General features: G+C 37.5%; 1 protein-coding gene across 10 annotated transcripts in view; it reads right to left on the reverse strand.

The window, feature by feature from the left end:
• Window positions 1-21,567, reverse strand: part of CIT (citron rho-interacting serine/threonine kinase) — a 110,534-nt gene that overhangs the window by 33,633 nt on the left and 55,334 nt on the right. For 9 of the 10 annotated variants that reach the window (XM_090063167.1, XM_090063163.1, XM_090063161.1 and 6 more), the window contains exons 22-30: window positions 18,256-18,430; window positions 16,258-16,455; window positions 13,948-14,001; window positions 5,166-5,363; window positions 4,494-4,687; window positions 3,867-4,002; window positions 2,646-2,750; window positions 966-1,106; window positions 616-723 (exon numbers count right to left, since the gene is read on the reverse strand). In XM_090063167.1, the coding sequence (XP_089919293.1) occupies window positions 616-723; window positions 966-1,106; window positions 2,646-2,750; window positions 3,867-4,002; window positions 4,494-4,687; window positions 5,166-5,363; window positions 13,948-14,001; window positions 16,258-16,455; window positions 18,256-18,430 (1,309 nt within the window). The remainder of the gene's footprint in view (window positions 1-615; window positions 724-965; window positions 1,107-2,645; window positions 2,751-3,866; window positions 4,003-4,493; window positions 4,688-5,165; window positions 5,364-13,947; window positions 14,002-16,257; window positions 16,456-18,255; window positions 18,431-21,567) is intronic. The other variant, XM_090063164.1, reaches the window with a different exon arrangement.

A 21,567-nucleotide genomic window follows, 5' to 3' on the forward strand; every position in this document is an offset into this window, starting at 1 on the left:
TTGATGTTCATTAAAAAGGGAGCATACATTACCTGTATTATAACAGCAGCTTGTATTTCCTGTAGCAGAGGGTCTCAAGAGGAATCTACACAGATCTACACCATGATGCCCTTTACAGACTGGGGAAGGTTAAATTACCTAAACTCCAAATCATAAAGGGGCCTGTAGCAAAGCTGAAAGCAGAACACTGGTCTCCTGACTAATCCTATGCCTAACTACAAGATGAGTCCTTCCTGATACACAGTATATGTATATACTTACCATTGTTTAAAAAAAACTTGCTTGCACATTTTTGCTATGAAAGATTCAATTTACCTAATGATGTTTCCTCAGCTGCAACAGGGGTAGAACTACTGGGTTCTAACTCAACTCATTGTAGGAACACAAAAATACTAAAAGGCTACAAGGACAACATGCTGCCCAACCAAGCTTGCATTTGGTCATTTATAACATTCCTTAAACTGGGATGTGTTTGCGTTATGCAGTAATTGAGAGAGAGAGAAGGAGAGAATAGGATATTTGGAACATGCAATAAGTAACTAAATCATGAAGGCTTCAGACATGTAACTTCATGTTTTAGTTACTTAAATCATGCCTCTCACACCTTTCACCCACCTTCTTCTTTTTGGCTGGCTGATCCATCTTTGCTTGCAAAAAGTCAATGAGTTTTGTTTGTTGAGAAATAGTGCCTTCCATTTTCACCTTTTCATGGGAATAGAGAACCTGCAAACCATACACACATAAAAATTGTTGCAGTGATAGACATAGGAAGATATCAGTGCAATAAGAGAGTTACGATATCATGCAGCAAGCACCAGGCAGGAAATAAAATATATGTTTAGTTCTGATTTTATCCAATAAGGAAATGTAGTATGTGATAATGGCAGGTCTGTCTCCATAAATCTGATGTTTGAGATTTGCAACAGACCCTTTTTTTTTTTTGTTTTCTGTTTGTTAAACTTCACCTGAATGTTTTCTAGTTGATATTCCAGGTCACTCCTTTCAGTCTTCAGAAGATCAGCTCGATCCAGAGCCTCCTGCAGACCCTGAGTGAGGCGGAAGATGTGGTTTTTTTGCAGATCCATTTGCTGCTGCAGCTTTGCCTGCTGTTAGTGGAAAAACAGAAGCCAGAGACAATTTCTAAAGAAGTCATTAACATTACTTTTTGCAGAATAACTATCTTCAGAGAACTTAAGAGTAACTGTTTTGTTTACAGTTTAAATATTAAACTTCCCATTTATAAAATCCCAGAATCTGTCCTTCTACTCAGAATGCCATATGGTTAAATTTCATACAAAGGCATGCAAATCAAGGATCTATTTGTGTTATCTTTTTTTAAGCTCTATATATTGAGGTAATTTATTTAAGCTGATTTCTGGAATCCTGTGGCTAGACTGGTAAGAGAGATCAAACAAAATTCTAGGAACTAGTTTTCCATATCTTCTATATACATATTCCTCAACATCTCCACTAAGAAAAAAAATTTCCTAGAAACCAGGACAAGCATCTATCTCTCTGGTAGATATAAGAGATCAAATCAATTACAAGTGCTCAGATCTCTGCATTTAACTTGTGGCAGGAGGAGCCAAGTGTTGGGCATCTTCTGGCACCTTAAGATCATAAGCAAGTAGGGCTGGAAGGGATCTCACAAGGCCATCTAATAACCTGCTCAAGGCAAGATATTTCCCGACTAAACCACTCTAGTCAAGTGTTTATCTAACTTGCTCTTGGGAATTTCTAAGGATGGAGATTCCACAACTTGTCTAGGTAACCATCATCGTAGTCAGAAGTTCTTCCTAATCTCCAACCTAAATTTCCTCTGCTGCAGTTTGAGGCCATTGCTCCTAGTCCTGTCTCCTACAACCAAAGAGGAAAATCTGTCTATCCTCTATAATCACCCTTCAGGTATTATACTGCTATCAAATTCCTCCTCAGTCTTCTCCAGGCTAAATAACCCTAGTTCTTTCAATCTTTCCTTGTAAGTCATGCTTTCTAGGCACCTAATCATTCTGTCACTCTCCTGGACTCTATCCAATTTGTCCACATCTTTCTTAAAGTGTAGAGTTCAAACCTGGACCTCACCAGTACTGAATAGCGTGGAAGAATCACTTCCCTTGGTTTGCAGGTGATGCTCCTTTTAATACAATCCAGTATGCTGTTGGCTTTTTTCAGCAGTAAGCACACTGTTGGTTCACACTTAGCTTATCATCCACTGTAACCCCCACATCCTTCTCTGTAGTTCTGCAGCCTAGCCAATCATTCCCCAGTCTGTATTTGTTCATTCAATTATTCAGCTCCAAATGCAGGACTTTGCCCTTGTCCTTACTAAATTTCATCTGGTTGATTGTAGGCTATTTCTCTAGCTTATGCAGTTGATTCTGGATCCTAGTCCTACCCTCCAGTGTCTGCAGCTCCACCCAACTTGGTGTTCTCCACAAATTTGCTAAATATGCCCTCCATCCTATTGTCCAAATCATTAATGAAGATGCTAAATAATTCCAGATCCAAAAGAAAACCTTGCAGTCTTCATCTTCACTCAACACCTTTCAGCCTACTTGTAAAAATAGCTATTTTTTGATTTCACATGGCAGATCCTCCTACTGAAATTATTATAATATAAAATCCCATTACAAGTTAGTCCTTACTTCCTCCAGAAGCCTCTGTTTGAGTTCCCGTTCTGTCTCAAGCTTCTGTTGCAAACTGCGAGCATTCATCTCCAGCATGGCATGTTTCTTCTCCAAGTCATTGAGCTAGACATTTGGGAGAGACAGACCAAAATACAGCTGCAGATGCTAATGAATACTACAAAACCCACAGATTCCAAAATAGAAATTTCCCAAACAAAAAAGCCAAGAATGAAAAAATATATATCTGCCTTTCTTAAAAGAAAACTAGAAAACAGTTTGGGTTGTTGCTGCTCCAATGTGGATGCCAAATGAGAGACAGATCTGTTAACATTTTATATCACCTTGATGTACAGCAGGAGTGACAAACCTGCAATATGCATACCACAAGTGGTACAGGCAGCTTCTTACATGGCATGTGGCATATCAGGAATGGAACAAGTAGTGCAGTAACAGATAGGGTGGAGAGCAGACAGCAAAGCAGCATGTTGAGCAGAGGGCAAAAGAAGGGAGCTGAAAGCAGAGCAGCAGACTGGATGTGGGAAGACAGGGCAAAGAGCAGAAAGCAGGCTAACAGACTGGGTAGAGGAAGGGAATTAGAGTGGAATTCGGGAATGGCATGGAGCTGAATTATAACCAGCCTGCCAAAAAGGTTGGTCTCCACTGATTTATATTTGGCTTTAATTGGTGAGAAATCTCAGCTCTTCTCTCTGAGAACAAAACCTGCACTTCAAAACTGCACCCTGAAAAATGAAGAAGCTTCAGCCCATAGGAACGAAGTACATGGGGGCCCAAGGGCTCTGGCCTCCCTTGGGAAGAGGGTAGGGTGACCACCCATCCCTAATCGGGTGAGACAGTCCTGAAATGGGAACATCAAGCCCCAGTTCCAGGCTGCATGACTCCAGGACAGCATTTGCCCTGAATTCCCAGCATCATGCAGGGATCCAGGTTTTCTATTCACCACAGAAAACCAGGGGAAACGGTAGGTTTCTCCTTGCAGGCTGGCAGAGTTCCAGCCTACAAGAGGCTGTGGGGAGTGGGATGCAGGGTGTACCACGTGCATGTCCCCCTCCTCCCTCCCGACACTGCAAAAATAAAAGTCAGTACCTATGCCTCAGCCTGTTTGAAAATTTATTCTTACATCTGAAAAAGGCTGTTCTATACAAAACCACATTGGAAAGACTGAGTTGGGACTTTGTTCTTTAGTGAATATATGAAGGTTTTAAGTAAAAAGCTACTGACCTTGTCAGAGAGACTCTCAGCTTTGAGTTTTTGTTCCTTCAGTGCTTGTTGGAGAGCTAGAATCTCTGCCTTATGTTCTTTAACAGCTAGTTCTACCACCTGGCGGGATTCAGTAATACGTTGATCTGCTCGGACTCTGTATTAAAAATAAAGAAAAGCTATTACCTAACATTCTCATTTCTGGGACAGATCTCCTCCTAGGATGTCAAGAGATCAATAGAATCCTTCAGAGATTTGCTTCAGACTTTCAAAATCCCATTTTATAAAGCCAGTCAACTTAAATGTGATACTTCCACTTTACACAAGTCTTGGTCTCTTCCCCTGATACAGCTATGGAATGGAAGGATCAATCACCAGTGCAAGGAAGTAAAGGAAATAGCTAGTTTACTGTGCAATGCCCAGGTTATAAATTAAGTTTGAAAGATACTTTACAAATTACAACAAGAAATACTACTTTGTCTAAATTGGTGCCCTCACATAGGAATAACAGGAGCAAATACACAAGTATCAACTTGTATGCCATCTTTCAGATTTACTTTGTGTGAACAGATGTTTGATGAAGTTTCTAGATGCACAAATTACACTATTTCATACAGCATTTTTACACACAAATTAACGAAATCATACCTGCTCTGTTTCTCTGTATCTAACATTCTCTGTAATTCTCGAACCCGGCATTCAAATTGAGACTTTTCATCCCCTAAAACATTTCTCCATGCTTCCCACTGACGTTCCTTTTCAAGAAGTTCATCGTTCAGGGCCTCCAAGTCCATCACTTGCTCTTCCAGCATTGTACATGTTGTCTTCAAGGCCTCCATTGTCTAAAAATAAATCCTCCTATAAATTTGTTTTTCCTACATCAAACATGCACCTCAAGATGCAGCTTTACTATTTCAGGTACACAACATGCAAATCAGCAGCAAGCATCAGCTGGTAAATCACAACTCATCTCAAGGCATGTATATATTAAATCATGGTTGCTTTTAATGTAAGCAATACCTCATGATGCCTTTGGCACTGAAGGTCACAAAGCAGAAATGAACCAAATTTTATGTTACAGTACCTTTAGGAAACACAGTTCTTTAACAGTGTTGTAGGGAACCATATAAAGAGATATTCCCCAGATCTTACATAGTGTTACATTGCTTTGGAAGAACATAATCACTGAATGGTCAAGTTGCTATGTGAGCCATAGGTTAGTGCCAGTGCACCCCCCAGATCAGAAAGAGGAATTTGTGGCTAGCTAGTCTCACGTTTGGCTGTCTGACAGATTTTAAACAGAATTTCTAAAGCTCTCACTTGTTTCTGACTGGTAAGCTGCATTTCCCTCTCTGTGATCTCTCGACGAAGATGGTCAACCTCACTTCGCAGCTGGACAACCTCATCACTGGCTCCAGAGGCCTCATCAAGCTGCTTGGACAGGAAGAAATTCTGATTGTTCAATTCTGCATTGTCTTCACTCAGCTGATTCAGCTGCTCTTCCAAGTCTGTAATGACCTAAAAAGAGAGAAAAAGAAATCGGGTTATATGTCAGTGAGTACAGTTCTCTGAAAAGAAGTTCTCTTCTAAAGCCCCAAATGCCAAGTAAGTAGATGGCTCCTAAGAATTTCTGTCAAATTCCAACATGAGCCACATCATAATTGCAAATGTTGTGAATAAGAATGCATTTAAGTTAGGCACTCGAGTCTCCCTTGTCCCTTACAGAAAAATCTCAAGGTGCTTTTCTATCTGCTTAGTTTAGTTTAAAGACTATAAATATGTCACAATCCAGTACGGTTTATGATTTATTTTAAGGGAACACTCTACTAGTTACAGTACAGAATCAGGTCTTCTGATTTTGTTCCTAGACCTGCTACTGGCTCACTCTGTACCTTAAGCCAGGCACATCACCTCTTCTCTACCTCAGTTTTCCCATTTGTGGAATGAAGCTATTCTTTTTACAGAGGTTTCTTAAGCCTTAATATTCAAAATCATTGGATGAGAAGTGCTATATAACTGACACTTGGAGAGGATGCCCTAGATATGTGTTAGGTTGCTGTAGGTAAAATCATAAGTAGCCATGAAAAATACAAACTTTTCAAGGAAATAGTTCTACTAAGACAACAGTTATAGACGGCAATGAGAGGGATATGATAGGAAAAAAGTCTGGCAGCGCAATGGATTAGAGTAAAAAATTCAATTCTACCAACAGTGAAAATCAAAGACTCAACCAAAAGGGCAGCCTTGTCTTTACAAAGCAGGTTTGTTTATTTATTAAACTACTGTACCATCCATCCCAGTGTGCAAAGGTTGGTTTATAAAACAACCCACAGCATTTTGAAAAATATTAATAAAATGTGGTTTTTTCATACCACCTTCTGGTTTGTAAGAGTGGAAATCAGTATGAAAAATTTTAGGGGAGATCAACACAAAAAATCCTGCAAGACCAATACCATCACAGAATAGGAGGGAGAGGAGAGAGAGAGAGAGACTTTAACACTACGCCGAAAACAGGTTAACAAGAAGAACATAGGCAAAGAGTCTAGTATAATTTATGTTCAAAAGTCCCAGATAGGTTCAAGAGGTGTTTTAGCATATTTTCAAAAACTCGCTGTATATTAAGCAACCAATCTACCTAATGGAAAAAATAGATCCTAAAATACAGCTAGCTATATATATAAAAATATAAATATTTCCATTTTCCATGTAAGAATTGAGAACCTCCTCACCTAAAGCAGTATGGCACCTTTCAGCTATCTGGAGAAGACAACCATTTCTTTTTGAATACAGGCAGTAAGGCATACTTTGGCAGCCTTTTACCATGCCTCCCTTAGCTCTAAGCCAACTCTTTTTGTTTTTAAAACTTTTGGCAAAAAAGGCTAATTGAAATCTCTCTCTATTGGGTGAAAGGAAGTTCTGTCAACACTTTGTTTGGGACCAGCTCATAGATGATTCATACCCTAAAATGTAGCATCAGTGAGTAATGATTTTGATAGCGTGGTTGTTACTTGAACATGCCTTCTGCTGTGCCGAAGAAACACATTCTGTTCTGCTATCATTTATATACCACATTAGTTATTTAGGAATATTGATTGCACCACAAACAACATTAGTCCCTACATTGTTGAAGGGACCCATTTAGAATTTTAAAAAAATATTCATCACACCTGCATCTCAATGTTTTATTCAAATAACATTCAATATCTATGTCAAGTAACATATCAACATTTTTTCTACTTTTACTCCTGTTTATTTTATACTTTTGACAATACCACATGTCTACTACCACCTTATTTATATATTCATGGTTTCTCCCGTTTGTTTTTTATATCTCAATGCAATTATCTCAACACAGTGTTAGACAGAATAATTTTTTTTTTAATATAGGCAAGCACAAATCTAAAATGACAAATATGGGCAAGATGATTCATGGGCTGAGAATAGTAGAAACAAATTAATTAATTTTTTAAAGAAAAGACTTAATTTCAAGTTGATAATGTCCATTTGAGCTGAAAAGTAACCTACCATTATAGACCTGATTTTGACTTGTTTCTTTTATTGTCACCAAAACTAAAACAATTGCCATGATATTTCAGGCAGATTATTATACTTCAAAACAGAACATTTCTTGAACATCTGACATAAATCTGAAAAGGTTGGGTTTTTTTTTTTTAAAAGAAAGCGATGAACTGATACAATTCTATTTTTTGCAGAATTTTCCCTCATATCATTTAGGCTTATATGACTCCAAAAATGGCTTGGTTTACAATTGCAAATATATTATAAATCAGCTGTTTTGGGCAGGATTGATACCTCTGATTAAGGTTTCTCTTCCACTAGATGGCATGGAGGAAGGGGAGGTTTGTTGACAGATTCAACTATTTTAAGTAGCTTCATGATAGCCTCGACATGGAGTTTATGAACTCTACATAGCCCAGTCACAACGGGAACAGTTGCAGAAGGGTAACAACATGAGGCAAAACTCATGGAGCAGTGGATGAGAAACAGCTAAATAGGAAGGTGAGGACCAATTTGTAAAATAGATGGCTTTCCTGGAAACCAGGGAAAAGGAAATCATGGAGAAATATGTGGGAGGCAGTTTGTGAGGAGAGGGAAGGGAGGTCCAAGCCTACCCAGCTGGAATCCTGAAACTGACAAAAACATCTGTACATGCTTTTAAAATAAAAGGAAATTCCCAGGAAAAAACTTAATATAGATTAAGAAAAAGACTCCTAAGAGAACATTTAGCATGCTTTGAAAACCCAGATACATTAAAATACCCTGAAATTCAAAGTTAAACGGTTAATGCAACAGCCAAACATTAGAAAGCACAGAAATGCAGTTCCAGGTCACCCAAGTAACCTTATCACACCACTGTGTCGTTATCCAGAGAAGATCTGAAAACAAGTCTATCCTCAAACAGCGCACATCTTCATCACATTTATAATTCTGAAAACTGAGATATGATCTAACTGGATCATCTTGATCTTGCTAAAAGACTGACTATTCACTACTGTAGTATTTAAACGGAAGTGTTGACTTATCTTAACACTGCTACGAGCTATACCTGCCGTTTTTAATACCATAGAAAATAACCAGAAAATGGCATCTCCTCACCAAAAGTAACCCCACTCGGGATAATTCCTGCATTACAGACAACATATCTAATTCAAAGTGGTGTTATATTATTAGATTGCACATAGATACATAGCTATTATCTTTGGACCTATAAACTTCTTCGGGGTGGATCAGAAATCTGGTAGTCAGGAGTTCAATGAAACATACATATCAGATAGCTGTACAAAACCCGAATCAGAATTCAACACCATAGGCAAAGTAAGCAAAAAAAGCAGATTTAGGATATTCTTATTTGCATAAGTGCAAACTTCTTCAAATCTTTATTCCAACCTTTCATTAATGCATCTCAGTTCTTCTCAGAACCCACCAATAGGTGTTCATGGAGGACATCAGATGCAAGCAGACTTAAATTTTTTGGGTGACCTCAACAACACATTTCAGTACACCTACTGTTTGGGGCTGATGCCATTTGAAGTACAAACATAACCTGGAATTTTTACTTTTCCTTAATCCTTGCTTTACAGCTAGCTGTGAGGGGAGAGTAGAAAGACAACCGAACCTTCCACAACCCTAGAGAGTAGGAAAAGGAAAAGGAAGAACAGAAACAGAAACCAGGAAGAAGCAAAATATACCTACACTTGGACCCAGAGAAACATCTCACCTCCATGTAAGATAACGCATCCCCAGCAGGGAAGACAAAATAACAGTGGAATTAAGACATATAGCAGCAGGTCATCATAGATTTGAATCCTGGCAGGTAGTTTCCAGTAGCTGAGAGAAAAACATGCAGTTGCCTCCCTCCCTCCCCTCTCTCCTCTATGACTGAAGCATGCTTTAGATCTGGGTTCACTTCCAAGGAACTCTTCTCCCCTGAGGGTGGGATATGGCTGTGGGTCAGGAGGTATGTAGCAGTTTGGTAAGTGCCAACATGTCTTTACCATGTACATGAAAGTTTTTGACTGTTTTGGATTTTTTGGACTTCATTAACCCTAATATGAAGTTGCTGAGCTTCTTCCCTCAATCATAAACCTCATTCTTCAAGGACAATACTGAGATGGAGTTCCTCAGGTCCCATTTGAGGCACCAGATTTCAAGGGCCTTAAAATTGCTCTAAATACGTTTTCACAAAAACTGCAAATATCCATCTTCAGCTGTGACTGACCCTTACCACTTTTTCTAAAACAAGGGAAGTCAAGGGCTCCACCCACCAACAGGATAGTTGAATAAAAAAATTATCTAGGTCATAGCAAAGCTTTTGCCTTACCTTATGAATTCTGACAAAGTTTCTTTATTACGAATGTATTTTATACAGCACCAAAAAGAGGCATGTGGTGCTTTTAGATAAGTCTGCAAACTCCAGAGCACACACAAAACTTTACTCATGCATGTAACATCATACTGAGTCAATACACAATCAGAACTTTAATTTGAAGTCAATTGGACTTCATATATGAGTAAAATTACACATGCGCCAAAAGCATTTGGAAGATTGATGCCTCAGGCTGCTTACAGACGTGGAAAAAAAACCCAAGTACCAAGCGCAGCACATGCCCAGAAGAGGAATCACATCAGTTTAACATGGTTCACCCAGCATCTGTATAGCTCATGCACTTCAGCGAGGCTTTTTGGTGCTTTTACCCAATCGCTGATTGAATCAGCTATTAGATAAAAACACCAAAAAGCCCTGAAGCGAGCAACCTATACAGACACTGGACAAAGCAGGTCAAACTGACATGATTCCTCTTCTGGTAAAGCACTGAGTTATTTGTGTTTTCCACATCTGTCAGCATCCTGAGTCCCATTCTTACAAACATTTGTTCATGTGTGTGGCTGCAGGACCAAGACCTAATAAGGATTAAGATAAAGAGTAAGGGAATGACAAAATGATTTAGGTACCCCTTTTGAAGGGAGGAAGAGAATCTGCTTTCCTAGATCATCTTTTGGATAAATGTAGAGACTATACCCAATCGGTATATTCAGGTTTTCCATTTTTCTTGTAACAAAGAAAAATAATGTATTATTGCACAAGTGTGAAGATTCAGATGATGATTATTTTCAAAAACCTACAGGATAACTGCTTACGGACATTAAAAACAAACAACAAAAAAACAACAAAAAAATAGTACTTTACTTTAAACTTGGAATACTCCCTCGCCAAGCCCAGTACATGCCCAGAAGAGACATTATGTTAGCTGGACCCAGTTTGCCCAACATCTGTATAGATCAGGCACTTCAGTGGGACTTTTCTGGCACTTTAATAGCTGATTGAATCAACTATTAGATAAAGGCACCAAAAAGCCCTGCTGAAGCACTCAATCTATACAGATGCCGCGGAGCTGAGTCGAACCAACACGCTGCTTCTTCCAGTAAAGCATGTTTTTGTTTTTGGGTTGTTTGTTGTTGTTTTTTTTAACATCTCTAAGCAGCCCATATTACTAAGCTCAAAGTTTCAATGCTCATTTCTTTATGGCCCAATTTTTTTCTTCAGATTTTTATAGACATTACTCCTATCCATTTACTGAAATTTATGTTTATGCTTCTAAGGCTGAGCCTAACCTGATCGTTTTTGTGTCCACAAATTATTTAATCCAATCATAATCAATTAGCAGCTAGATGGTAGCCATCTTGACTGACAAAAACATAACCTCCCCATTTAGCAAAATGCATTTTTATTAGTAGAATCCTAACTGCCTTGAAAATATTTGTAATGCAATTTCAAAAGTCAAATGGATCATGTGAATAACGCATTGACTCTTTAGAAGTAGCAAATCAGACCTTCCCCTCTTAGCAGATTTGTTGGATAAACTATGATTGTGAGACAATATGGTTCTTCAAGTGTGCAAGCAGGAAATAGGTATTACGATTTTAATTGTAATGACATTATTCCATTATTTCTTACAAGATTGAGAGACTGGAAGAGCAAAATTTGTTTTTCTTCTCGATTGAAATGGAAAAAAAATACGTTGAAATTAATTAACTAACCCAGGGCTTGATTCTATCACAGACTAATTGAATATGCAGTGCACAAACAATACAGAGAAAGTTCAAGTAGGAACAAATGGTCTCCAGTACAACTACCTGACAACATGAATCCCAAAACAATGAAAATTTTAGATAGAAACTTTGTGAAACCCCAACAGTTATCCGACCGGGGCCATATGAACCCAGCAAAGAAATGGACACAATTAATGTGAGGGTATAAACTAGACCACACATTTGAAGTGTTAACTTTCCATGTCCCAAAGCCCTGACCCCCTAAAGAACTAGAGAGCTAGAAGAAATAATCGAAGAAGGTGAATGGGAAGTATTTTTATTTATCTTTCTCAGCAATCACTTTTCTCCCTATATTATCAAAACCGTTTTATCTCCAGTTATGTTTTTTCAGTTTGTGTCATTCTTCCTCTATCCACTGGACATAGAATTTATTTTTACATTATTTACATGTCCACAATAATTGCTTCAAGAAAGTTCAGTATATATCTCGAAAGCATGTTGCTTAAGAACATGCCTTATAAATATGCCCACTAGTTCTTAGTAGCTAGTAAAACGGAAGCATATTTGAATTACAATCCTGATAGGTCAAGTACAAAAATTTTAACCATATTAGAATAGCTATAATCTGGACTACATATTTTTGTGAGCTGTATTTTCACAGACAGCAAAGACTACATCATACTGATCACTATGAAAGAAAGTGGAGCTGAAAGAAAAAAAGAATGATAAACATGCATTAATCTCTCTTTGGTCAATAAAGGACTGTCCTGTCAATCTTTCCAAGACACTGAAGAAAGAGGATAGGCATCTATAATACCTTATAACACATAAAAAGGAAGTTTGTGCCCATAGTCAGCTGAAGGAAGACTTGAGAACCTATACCTTTCACTCTTTTGGGTGCAAGAAGAATGTGTTAAAATTTCTCAACACAGTTACTAATTTCTTATTAATGAGAATGGCTTCTGACTGAACCTGCTCATCCTTTTGGAGAATCTAATATTTGCAAATATTTTTATGTAGCCACTTCAAAGCTTACAACATTCTTGAAATGACAGTCTGTCAAGTATGCTCCTAAACCAATCTTCACGGTTTGAAATTGCTGTCCGTTCTTTAAAAAACAGCGACCAGGTAAATAAAGAGCTTTTATTTCTAAAAGATAGCACATTGCACAAAAAAGAGAATGTATGGATTTGTGGAAATATCCACAGATTATGTGATATCTGAAGCAGGTTAAATCTAATCTTTGATATCAGTCATTTCAACAGAAAGCTGCCATTCTGCGTTTAGAGCAAGACAGAACAAGGAAATTGAAAAGAAATATTTTAACAGAGAAACACAAAAAACTGCAGAAGAAATAGAAACTGATGCACATAAGTATGAATGTGAATTCCTCTATCTTTTTGTATAATAGAAGGAGATGAAAAAAGGTACTGGTAGTATGAACTTCTTTTTCAGAATCTCTCTCAAGAAGAGGTTAAAGCACTTTAGATTATGGAATTTAGATTATGCCTGCCTTCCTCATATCTTTGTATCAGTACATTTTATAAACAAAGTAAAGGAATTTGGTAGCCCTAAGGAACAAGCGTGAACAGTAACAGAATAGACTAGTCTTGAAGTATACTCTTAAAGATGAAATCTTTTATCCTGGGTTTGGTTTTTTTTTTACAGCACCACTTCCACAAGATTTAAGCATGGGAAAAAAATTAACTACAGGGATGTCACTAGAAAGAACCATGAGAAGAGCTAAAAAAGCAATTAGGTCCTGTTACCAATTTGGGGAAAGGAAGATTAAGGAAGCTTATGTCCAATTCTTAAACAGGTAGCGGTGATGATAAATGTACCCAACACTTCCATAATTTGCAAAGAGTGTCTGATGTCATCACAGTCCACACAGTACTGAAGATAAATGTGCAAAAAAGAGTGCAGATCTTGGAGAATGCCTAATGTTATTGGACACAAAATCTAGGCCCTCTGCCCTTGATGAATGAAATCAATGACGACACATTTCAAAAGATTACAAGTAATAGAGAATGTGCCAGGTAAGAACCTAAGCTCTGTGAGGAACAGACTGCATATCAATGTATTACTCAGACTCATAAGGTCTCTTTTCCTTTAAACAGCATTCAGTGCTCTCCTCAAAACCCAGACTACCAGGTCTGGCCTAGCTTTCCAATACAGCTAAGGATTTAGACAGGTAGATTTTTCCTCTCCAGGTAAGAGGAAGAAATCTTTACCTACATTTGCTGCAGCTGCTACACCATTCTTATTAGCTGCACTGCAATGAGATATTTGAATTGACTTCCTTCTCCAAAATGATGAAGAACAGTGTCAATTTTAAATCAGAATAAAACCTCTAAATTGAGGTTTAACAAAGGCCTAAAAGAAATCAAATCCAATCAGGCTAACTCCTGCTAACTCCTTGAAGCCAGAAGCCCATGTCAGGAGCCATTGTCATCAAGGAGTAAATGAGTTTATTTCCTTCCTCATTCTTAATTTCAAAATAATTCAATGATCTGTATTTAATACTCACTGTGCAGCTATTACGAAGGGCTTCAAATTTACGCTGGATTTCATCTCTATGTGCCTAAAGGAGGTAAGAAGTTAATCATCAATTTTTCATACATTAGAATTAGAATGCAACAGCTGTTGCTAAATAAACTGCAGAACAATCTACCAACAAGCAAAGTTTGGAAGGCAGATGTTGCAGGCTATGAAAGCACTGTGTAGTGGCAAAGAACTGATTAGCAGAAGTCACATCCTACTTAATCAGAACACACTCATTCATGCTCCCAAATCTGAGCTACAGTAGCAAAATGCACAAACTCATAAACTGGATCACACAAAATATTCCATTTTAAGGAGTCTCCAGAAGGTAAACAGCAATTTAATGTTGAGTTTTTATCTTCTTGAATCTTAAAATATTTTGAATTGGCTTTACTGCCATATCTGGATTAAATGCATGTAAAAACTATTTTTAATACTAGCATACACCCTTTAATGCTTGCAAAGAAAAGCTACAATGAAGCATTATGCAAGTTACCCCAAACAGCTCGGCTAATCTACCTCAACCCTACTCTGATTTAGCCCTTGTCTCAAAACAGTAATGAAATTGAATAATGATGATTTCTTTGGAAGACAAAGTCCAAAATACTGAAAGGTGCAAAACACTTGTTTTAAAAAAAATGTAATAATGCATGCATCATTTTACTTCCTAATTAACAAGCAAAGCATGACAAAGCAAAGTTCATGTTTCAGCCTCATGGCCTCTCTCAGAAGTCATTTATACCATCAAACTGATTTAGCTTGTGACTAATGTCATATGCAAACCCAGACCTTACAGAGGAAAGGCTAGTAGTACACTAGTACATCCAGTCACCTTTTTTTATTCAAGATATTTTCCTTACAGCCAAGAGACTCAACAGGAAACACTGTTTAGCAGAAATCAAATGTGAAAATTAAAAAGTTGTTTTACCACAAAAGGCAATGCAAAAAATACCCAAAACAAGGACACCTCAAACCCACTGAACTGGATTAACAGAACAAAGATGCCAGATCTTAATTCTCAAACAGCTGGTACAGAAAAACTACCATTTCATCAGAGTAGTTGCAGTAATAGCTGAGTGAATACAGATTACACACATTCATCTGATTCATTGATTTGGTAGGTAGAAATATCAAGCATGTCATCTTGGTTGGCATTGCTGCTAACAACACTGTCAAGTTTTGGATTTCAGTAAGACCACGTCAAGTTTGAGCAAAAACAACTGCTTTGTACTTGAGATGGACCGATGTCATGCTCTGTTCCATTATTGTAAAATACTACAATTGCTGCTGCATTTTCCTAACAGATCACATCCGGCCTATGCTCACATTAGAGAAAGTGAGCACAAAAGAACCTCCCCCTGCCCAGGATATGCAACAGAATCAATGAACAAATTCACCAGTCTTTAGACAAAACCCAATCCCTCTAAGCAGTGGAAATGGAAGAAATAAGAACTCCAATACTATTTCCTTTTAGTCAGTTGCCCCAGTGGCATCTGATATTTCCTATACTAAAAATAACTGAATAAGACTAATACTTCAAAGGAGTGATAGTGTGCTGTTAAAGTAGGAAGTTAAATACTTCTTTAGTCTCCACAACATTAGCTAATCTTCATACAGGAAACATTATCTAAAACACATGTTTTGAAACATAATTTTGAAGTCAGAAAACAGCAACCAGCAGCACATCATTTGGTATTCAACTCACAGGGTACATGAAAAGATGCTAAGTTTTTTATCTTTTTTTTTTTTTAATTCTGTATCATTCCCACCCTTCACAAAAGATTGAAGATATGCAAGTGAAAATTCTCTATGGAATTAGAATTAAATTAGAGGGAACAATATTTTTTTGATTTTTTTTTTTTAAGAACTAGCACAGAGTAGGAGCTAACAGTATTAGAAAGAAAATACCAACATATTTCTGATCAGGTTCCTGAAACAGCAGTACTTTCAAAGATCATGCAAGAATTTCAAGAGATACAGCAGAAATTCATACTCTTACACTAGGAATAATTTTGTGTGGGGCTTTCAGCTTAGAGTCAAGTGATAATGTTCTCACAAACAGCAAAATCACCACCAACATATGCTACATACATATGTTTAAAGTAAATGAGAAACAAAAGAAAGCTGATGTTTTAGCCATCCATGAATCTACCAATCCAACGCAATATCATACTTTGTAGAGCAAATGACCAAAACAAAATTAACATAATACAGCCTCAAAGCCTGTTATGAAGTGCACAACTACATTCTTCCCGATTTGCCATTCATAGTGCCAATCCAGAATTTTAGGGCTCACCGTGAGAGCTTGAATCTCCTCTTCTGCTTCAGCTGTAGTCTCCTCTAGTTCAGTTTTAGCTTCACGAAGTTGATTCTCTAGGGCTGTCCGTGCAGCCTGCAGCCCTGAAATTTGAGATTCTCTCTCCTGGAGGGTCAGCTGCAGCTCAGTTAACTGTCGTTTCAATTCCAACTTTTGTTCTTCATGCTCTAAACTCACCTGAAGACAGAAACAACAACACCCAAGTACGAGTTAGGAATAAGGAAACTGAAATCTCAAGCCCCATGTTTGTTTGTTTCCAAGAATCATCAAAATATAGGGCTGAAAGAGGCGTAGTAGGTCATCTAATGCAACCTCCTGGCTCAATGCAATATCATCCCTATCCAAACCACCCAGATGTTTGTCTAAGCTGTTCTTAAAACTACACAACAACCCTTTTGAAATACTACTAGACACATTGCTGCAAAACACCAAAAGTAACCTAACCTACCACAGGTAAGGCAACAGGATGAGGGCAATGTCAATGTCTCACTGTTCCTAAAATAAACTTAAAAAAAAAAAAAAAAAATCAAAGGAAGAGGACCACACCCCTGCTATAGAGGAAGACAAAAACCTCCAACAGCCATGCCGATCTGACTATAGGGTAAAATTTCTTCCTGATCCCAAATCTAGCAAGCATTCTGACCCCGAGTAGAGGGGGGAGACCCTCCAAACAAGGAAGCTTTGGGTTTTTGTTCCAGCAGAACTGGCACACCCTAGTGACACTGAAGGTCTGGCTTACAACTACAGTCTGGGATTGCAATGCCAGCTATGTTGTAAATGCATATTAAGTTCTGGTATCAATACCTGTGTGAGTATAAGAGTTAAAGTACAGTATGACTGAATAATGTCGCTAACTACAATTTAATATATTGCATTGAGGCTCTTTAGAAAAAATATCAATGCTAGTCTTAGTATATCTATATATTGTGCAATTATTTTCACATCATTTCCCTTCAGATTCTTGTTGCAGGCAGATCCATCTCCTAAACAGATGAAACATTTACCTCTGAAGAGTGGCAAAAATACATTTAAGAAAAAAATCTAAGCTACTTCCGTAGTGGTGGTTCTCTTGAATGATCTAGTCCAAAGATTTCTTTGGGGCAAAAAAAATCACTAGGCCTATTGTTCAAATTGTCATTTCCTAGAATATATGAGAGGCACACAAATGATGTGACCTCTCTCTAAGCAGAAACACTTTCTCTAAGCTACCTGCCTCCTTATATCATGGCAAATGAATCTACCATGACATCACAGATGTGAAAGTTCTGATCTCGCCCTGATCTCTAGAAACTTGTGGCCACATAAAGGATTTATGTTGGCCATCCAAACCCCTTATGTAAAAAAAAAGATCTTTGCTTTTTATTGAAAATAAGTAGAAGAAGAGTAAAGGAAATAAAAAGAGATTACCAACGGGTGCAATGATCTCACGTATTATTCAATATGCAACTTAAAGGATATTTAAATGTAGGAGCGTAAGGTATTTAAATGTAGGACAATATATACAGTTTTCCGAATACTTCTCTTTTTAATTTTTGTTTGTTTACAAATTAAAAAGTAACTAGTGTCTTATGCTTTTGGAAAGAGAAGTTTTTGTCATGTCTGCTTGATTATCCTTTTTATTCTAGAATAAAACATAAGCCCAGTACCTTCAAGTCTGCCACTGAAGTGAAAAGGGGAGTCTGTCATTCTGCTTAGTTAAACATATTTAGTGCGCCCCATAACCAGAATACCTGGGCACTAATTACATGATGTACAAAGGAGCTCAGACTTCACTATTGAGGAAGACCCCAAAATATTTATGCTCAAGTTTTTACCTTTACTCAATTCATTCCGGCAAGTAATACTTTAAATTTAAAGAAAATGTTAAATCAAGATCAAGACATTGTCCAGCTACTTAATCCTAATTCTAACTGTAATGCTTTCAGTGGAATACATGCAAGTACATTTGTCTGAAAAGGACTGAACCCAAATTTTTACCTCTCTCAATCTAGTCTCTAACTCCAACAGGCGGTTCTTGTCAGTATGTTCCTGATGATTGATCTTTTCCAACTGTTCTTCCAGTTTTCGATTCTGGGCCTCTAACTTCCCAGCCTGTGTTTCCAGATAGAATTTCTGCTGTCTGAGTTCTGAAATCATCTCCTCTTGAGCTTTCCTAATAAGAAAAAAAAAGATATACTCAAGATATAGGTAGGCGTATGTTATTTCATTGGCGATAAAGAGAAAACAACACAAAACAAGCTTCTGGATAAGCAGAACACAAACACATCTAAACTAGTTCTTCTTGGCCTAAATGTTAGGCCACCATTATGGAAAAATTAATCTTAATGTCTGTATCTTCACCATATATTGAAGGAAATGAAATTTCATGGTTCCTAAGGTTGTGCATCTGTGAAAATGAACATCAAATCTTGGTAACCACAATAATGCCTGATTTAGAGTTCAAAGTTCTTAGCTATTTTATTTCATGTGAGTTTTTTCCCCACTTAGAAGAAAATGAACGCAGAGCCATAGCGTCAAACACTGTGCATCCACTTTAAAGAATAGAGCAACCACAATTAACTTTATCTTACACAAATTAGATTTGGATTTTGGTCTGCTTAGCAAGTTTCCAATATGACCCTTGAGCAATTTGTTTTTTGCCTCACTTGAGAACTTTTTTATGCACTGAAGAAAACTATTTGTGCTCTGAGAAATTCAGAAGCTGGTAATGTTTCTGCTGGCAGTGATCCATTTTCACCTTAACTGCAAAAGAATAGAAAAGCTCTTCTTTCATTAGTGGTACAGTTTCCTATAATTATTTTATAATGTACTTGAAAATTTTGCATTGTGCAGCACCATTCAGGTGTTTCAAGAACTTTGCAAATATTAATGAATTTGTATTGAGAAAATAACCCTGAGATAGGTATTATCATCTCTATTTGAGAGAAATTATGTGGGTTGCCCAGGATCACAGAGACTTCAGCAGAACTAGAAATAGAACCCAGGTCTTCTGACTCATAGTGTTGTGCTTTGCACACAAAACCACCCTTCTTCCTTTTTTAATCTACTTCAAAAGATTATTGGCAGTCAGAACTGCCAAACAGCCTGCGAAATAGCAGAAAGAAAAATAAAGTCCTCTCCTCAGCAACCTGATAATCATTACTTTTCTTAGTTACTAACAGAACAAGCTTGTTGAGTTCCATAGCTCCTTGAAAGCTCTAATCACTAGTTGTATACATCAAAGATGCTTAGTACAGTAATAGCTTTGGTGGATTCAAATATAGTCCAAACACCTATTTAACAGCCTTTCCATAAGTCAGGGAGGGTGTCTGCTAGAAACATTTCATACCAGCTATCTCTGCCTTGAAGGGATGACTTCTTTTACTGCCTAATATAACACATGGCAAACACCACTAATTAGTGCCTTGCCAAAATACTTTCTTAGCCAATCCTTCCCAAAATGTGACTGTCTATTGTAAGAGGAGACTGGACAGTCACCTCGCTGCGGTCACTTGTCCCCAGTTGTCTTTTCCTACCTAGTGCAGTGGGACTGGACCCAATGATCTACAAGTTCCCTTCCAGCCCCTAACAACCTATAAATCTGTAAGTCACATTTCGAAAGCATTATTATATATTCCTTCCTCTGTCTGCATGCTGAACTTTCATTGGCTATCCTCCTTACAGAGTGCTGAAAAACTGTGCTTTTAGCAGTGTTTCTTCAAAACTGTTTATGCAATCTCTTTTCATAACTTCATTATGAATTATTTTGTTATTAGGATATTTATATAGTTCCCCATTGCTGTAGTACCATGCCTCTAATTTATCATATTATTTAGTATCCATGACAGTTCAAAGGTATCATAAATATATATGGAAAAAATTATTATACAGCATGGTAAACTTTGAATGTTGATCTGTTATGTAAAAATATCCCGCTTCCAAAGTTAATGTTGCTATTTGCAGAATACTGCTTTTAAGACATGTAACTATATTTTCAGTAAGATGAATATTTGGCAAAACTCCAGGAGAACTCAATGCTATTAACTATTTTCTCATACACACCACACACTCCAATAAGACATGCACCTTGTTTTGGGTAGACAGAATAAAGAAAAACAGATTTTTCCAGTCATGGCTGAATGCAGGGAATCCTGACTCTAATAGCTGTGATTGTGAAAGGGTTAACACTGTAGCTCTGATCCTGAACGGTGAACTCTGCCCCCCTCCCTCCCTGAGGCTGGTGGAGGGAGAAGCACAGCATCCATCTTGCAGCAATGTCTCCCTGCTTCTATTCCAAAGAAGAAAAGTCAGCTTTCCCATACAAGACATATAGCCCAATTTTGGAGGACTGATTTTTATGGAAGAGATGCATATGGTATGCAAGTAAATAGAGTATGTTGAGTTCAGCACCACTAACTGTGATGCTAGGCCTCGCATATGCTTTTTCAGGTAGAAGCTGATACATTACCTCTCTTTTTTCAGATTAATAGTAAATTATAATTTCAGCTACTTCAGCAAAACTTACTGGATGAATAACTGGAGGTCATCTGGAGCCCATGCAAAAAAAGCATATTCATCTGCATAAAAAATTAACTCATGCATAACCATCTCTAAGTTACTTCTATGGAAGATTTCAGGTTCTTCAAGTTAATGAGCTTGCCAGATATTTTACATTTAATACCAATTCCTACCTTTACATCTCCAGTAGTATAATCCATCATTGCTAAGAAGAGCCAAAAGATATCCTATGCCAAAACTCATCCTGGCTTGACTCTATTTGATATTACAAATGGGTCTGACCAAATCATACACAGAAAAACTACCCAACACTCTACTGTGCAACTGACAGACAGCACCTCCATATTTCTGAAGACAAATACACTGTGATGGGTCTAATAACTCCATGATTTGGAGGCATTAATCACTTGCAGGGTATCAAGTATCTTGCACTCTTTCCTACACAAAAAATTAGGCTCTCATGTAATTCAAAAGTATTCTGCAAGTTTTAAAAATCACTTAAAAGAAAACAATAAAATGCACTGAAAGCAAGTTCTGAACTTTGTGGAAAGACACAGCCTATTAAAATCTGAACTAAAATCCCATTCTGAGTGGGAATTACAAAGATCTGAGAAAATGGCAAGAAAATACTCACGGATCATAAGGGTCTTTTTTCACTTTTTAATAAGAATGTCTCAAGAACAGCTGCTGATGCTGAAGTGAGTGAAGAAGACACAGGTCTCAGCAAAAAGCACATGGGAGCTACTCTAGAAGAAAAGTAGGATCCCTAAAATGCCAAATCTGATAGCCAAA

Source organism: Crocodylus siamensis, chromosome 9 (genome assembly GCF_052110815.1).
Source record: "Crocodylus siamensis isolate JL-2025a chromosome 9, ASM5211081v1, whole genome shotgun sequence".
In the NCBI taxonomy this organism is placed as follows: domain Eukaryota; kingdom Metazoa; phylum Chordata; order Crocodylia; family Crocodylidae; genus Crocodylus; species Crocodylus siamensis.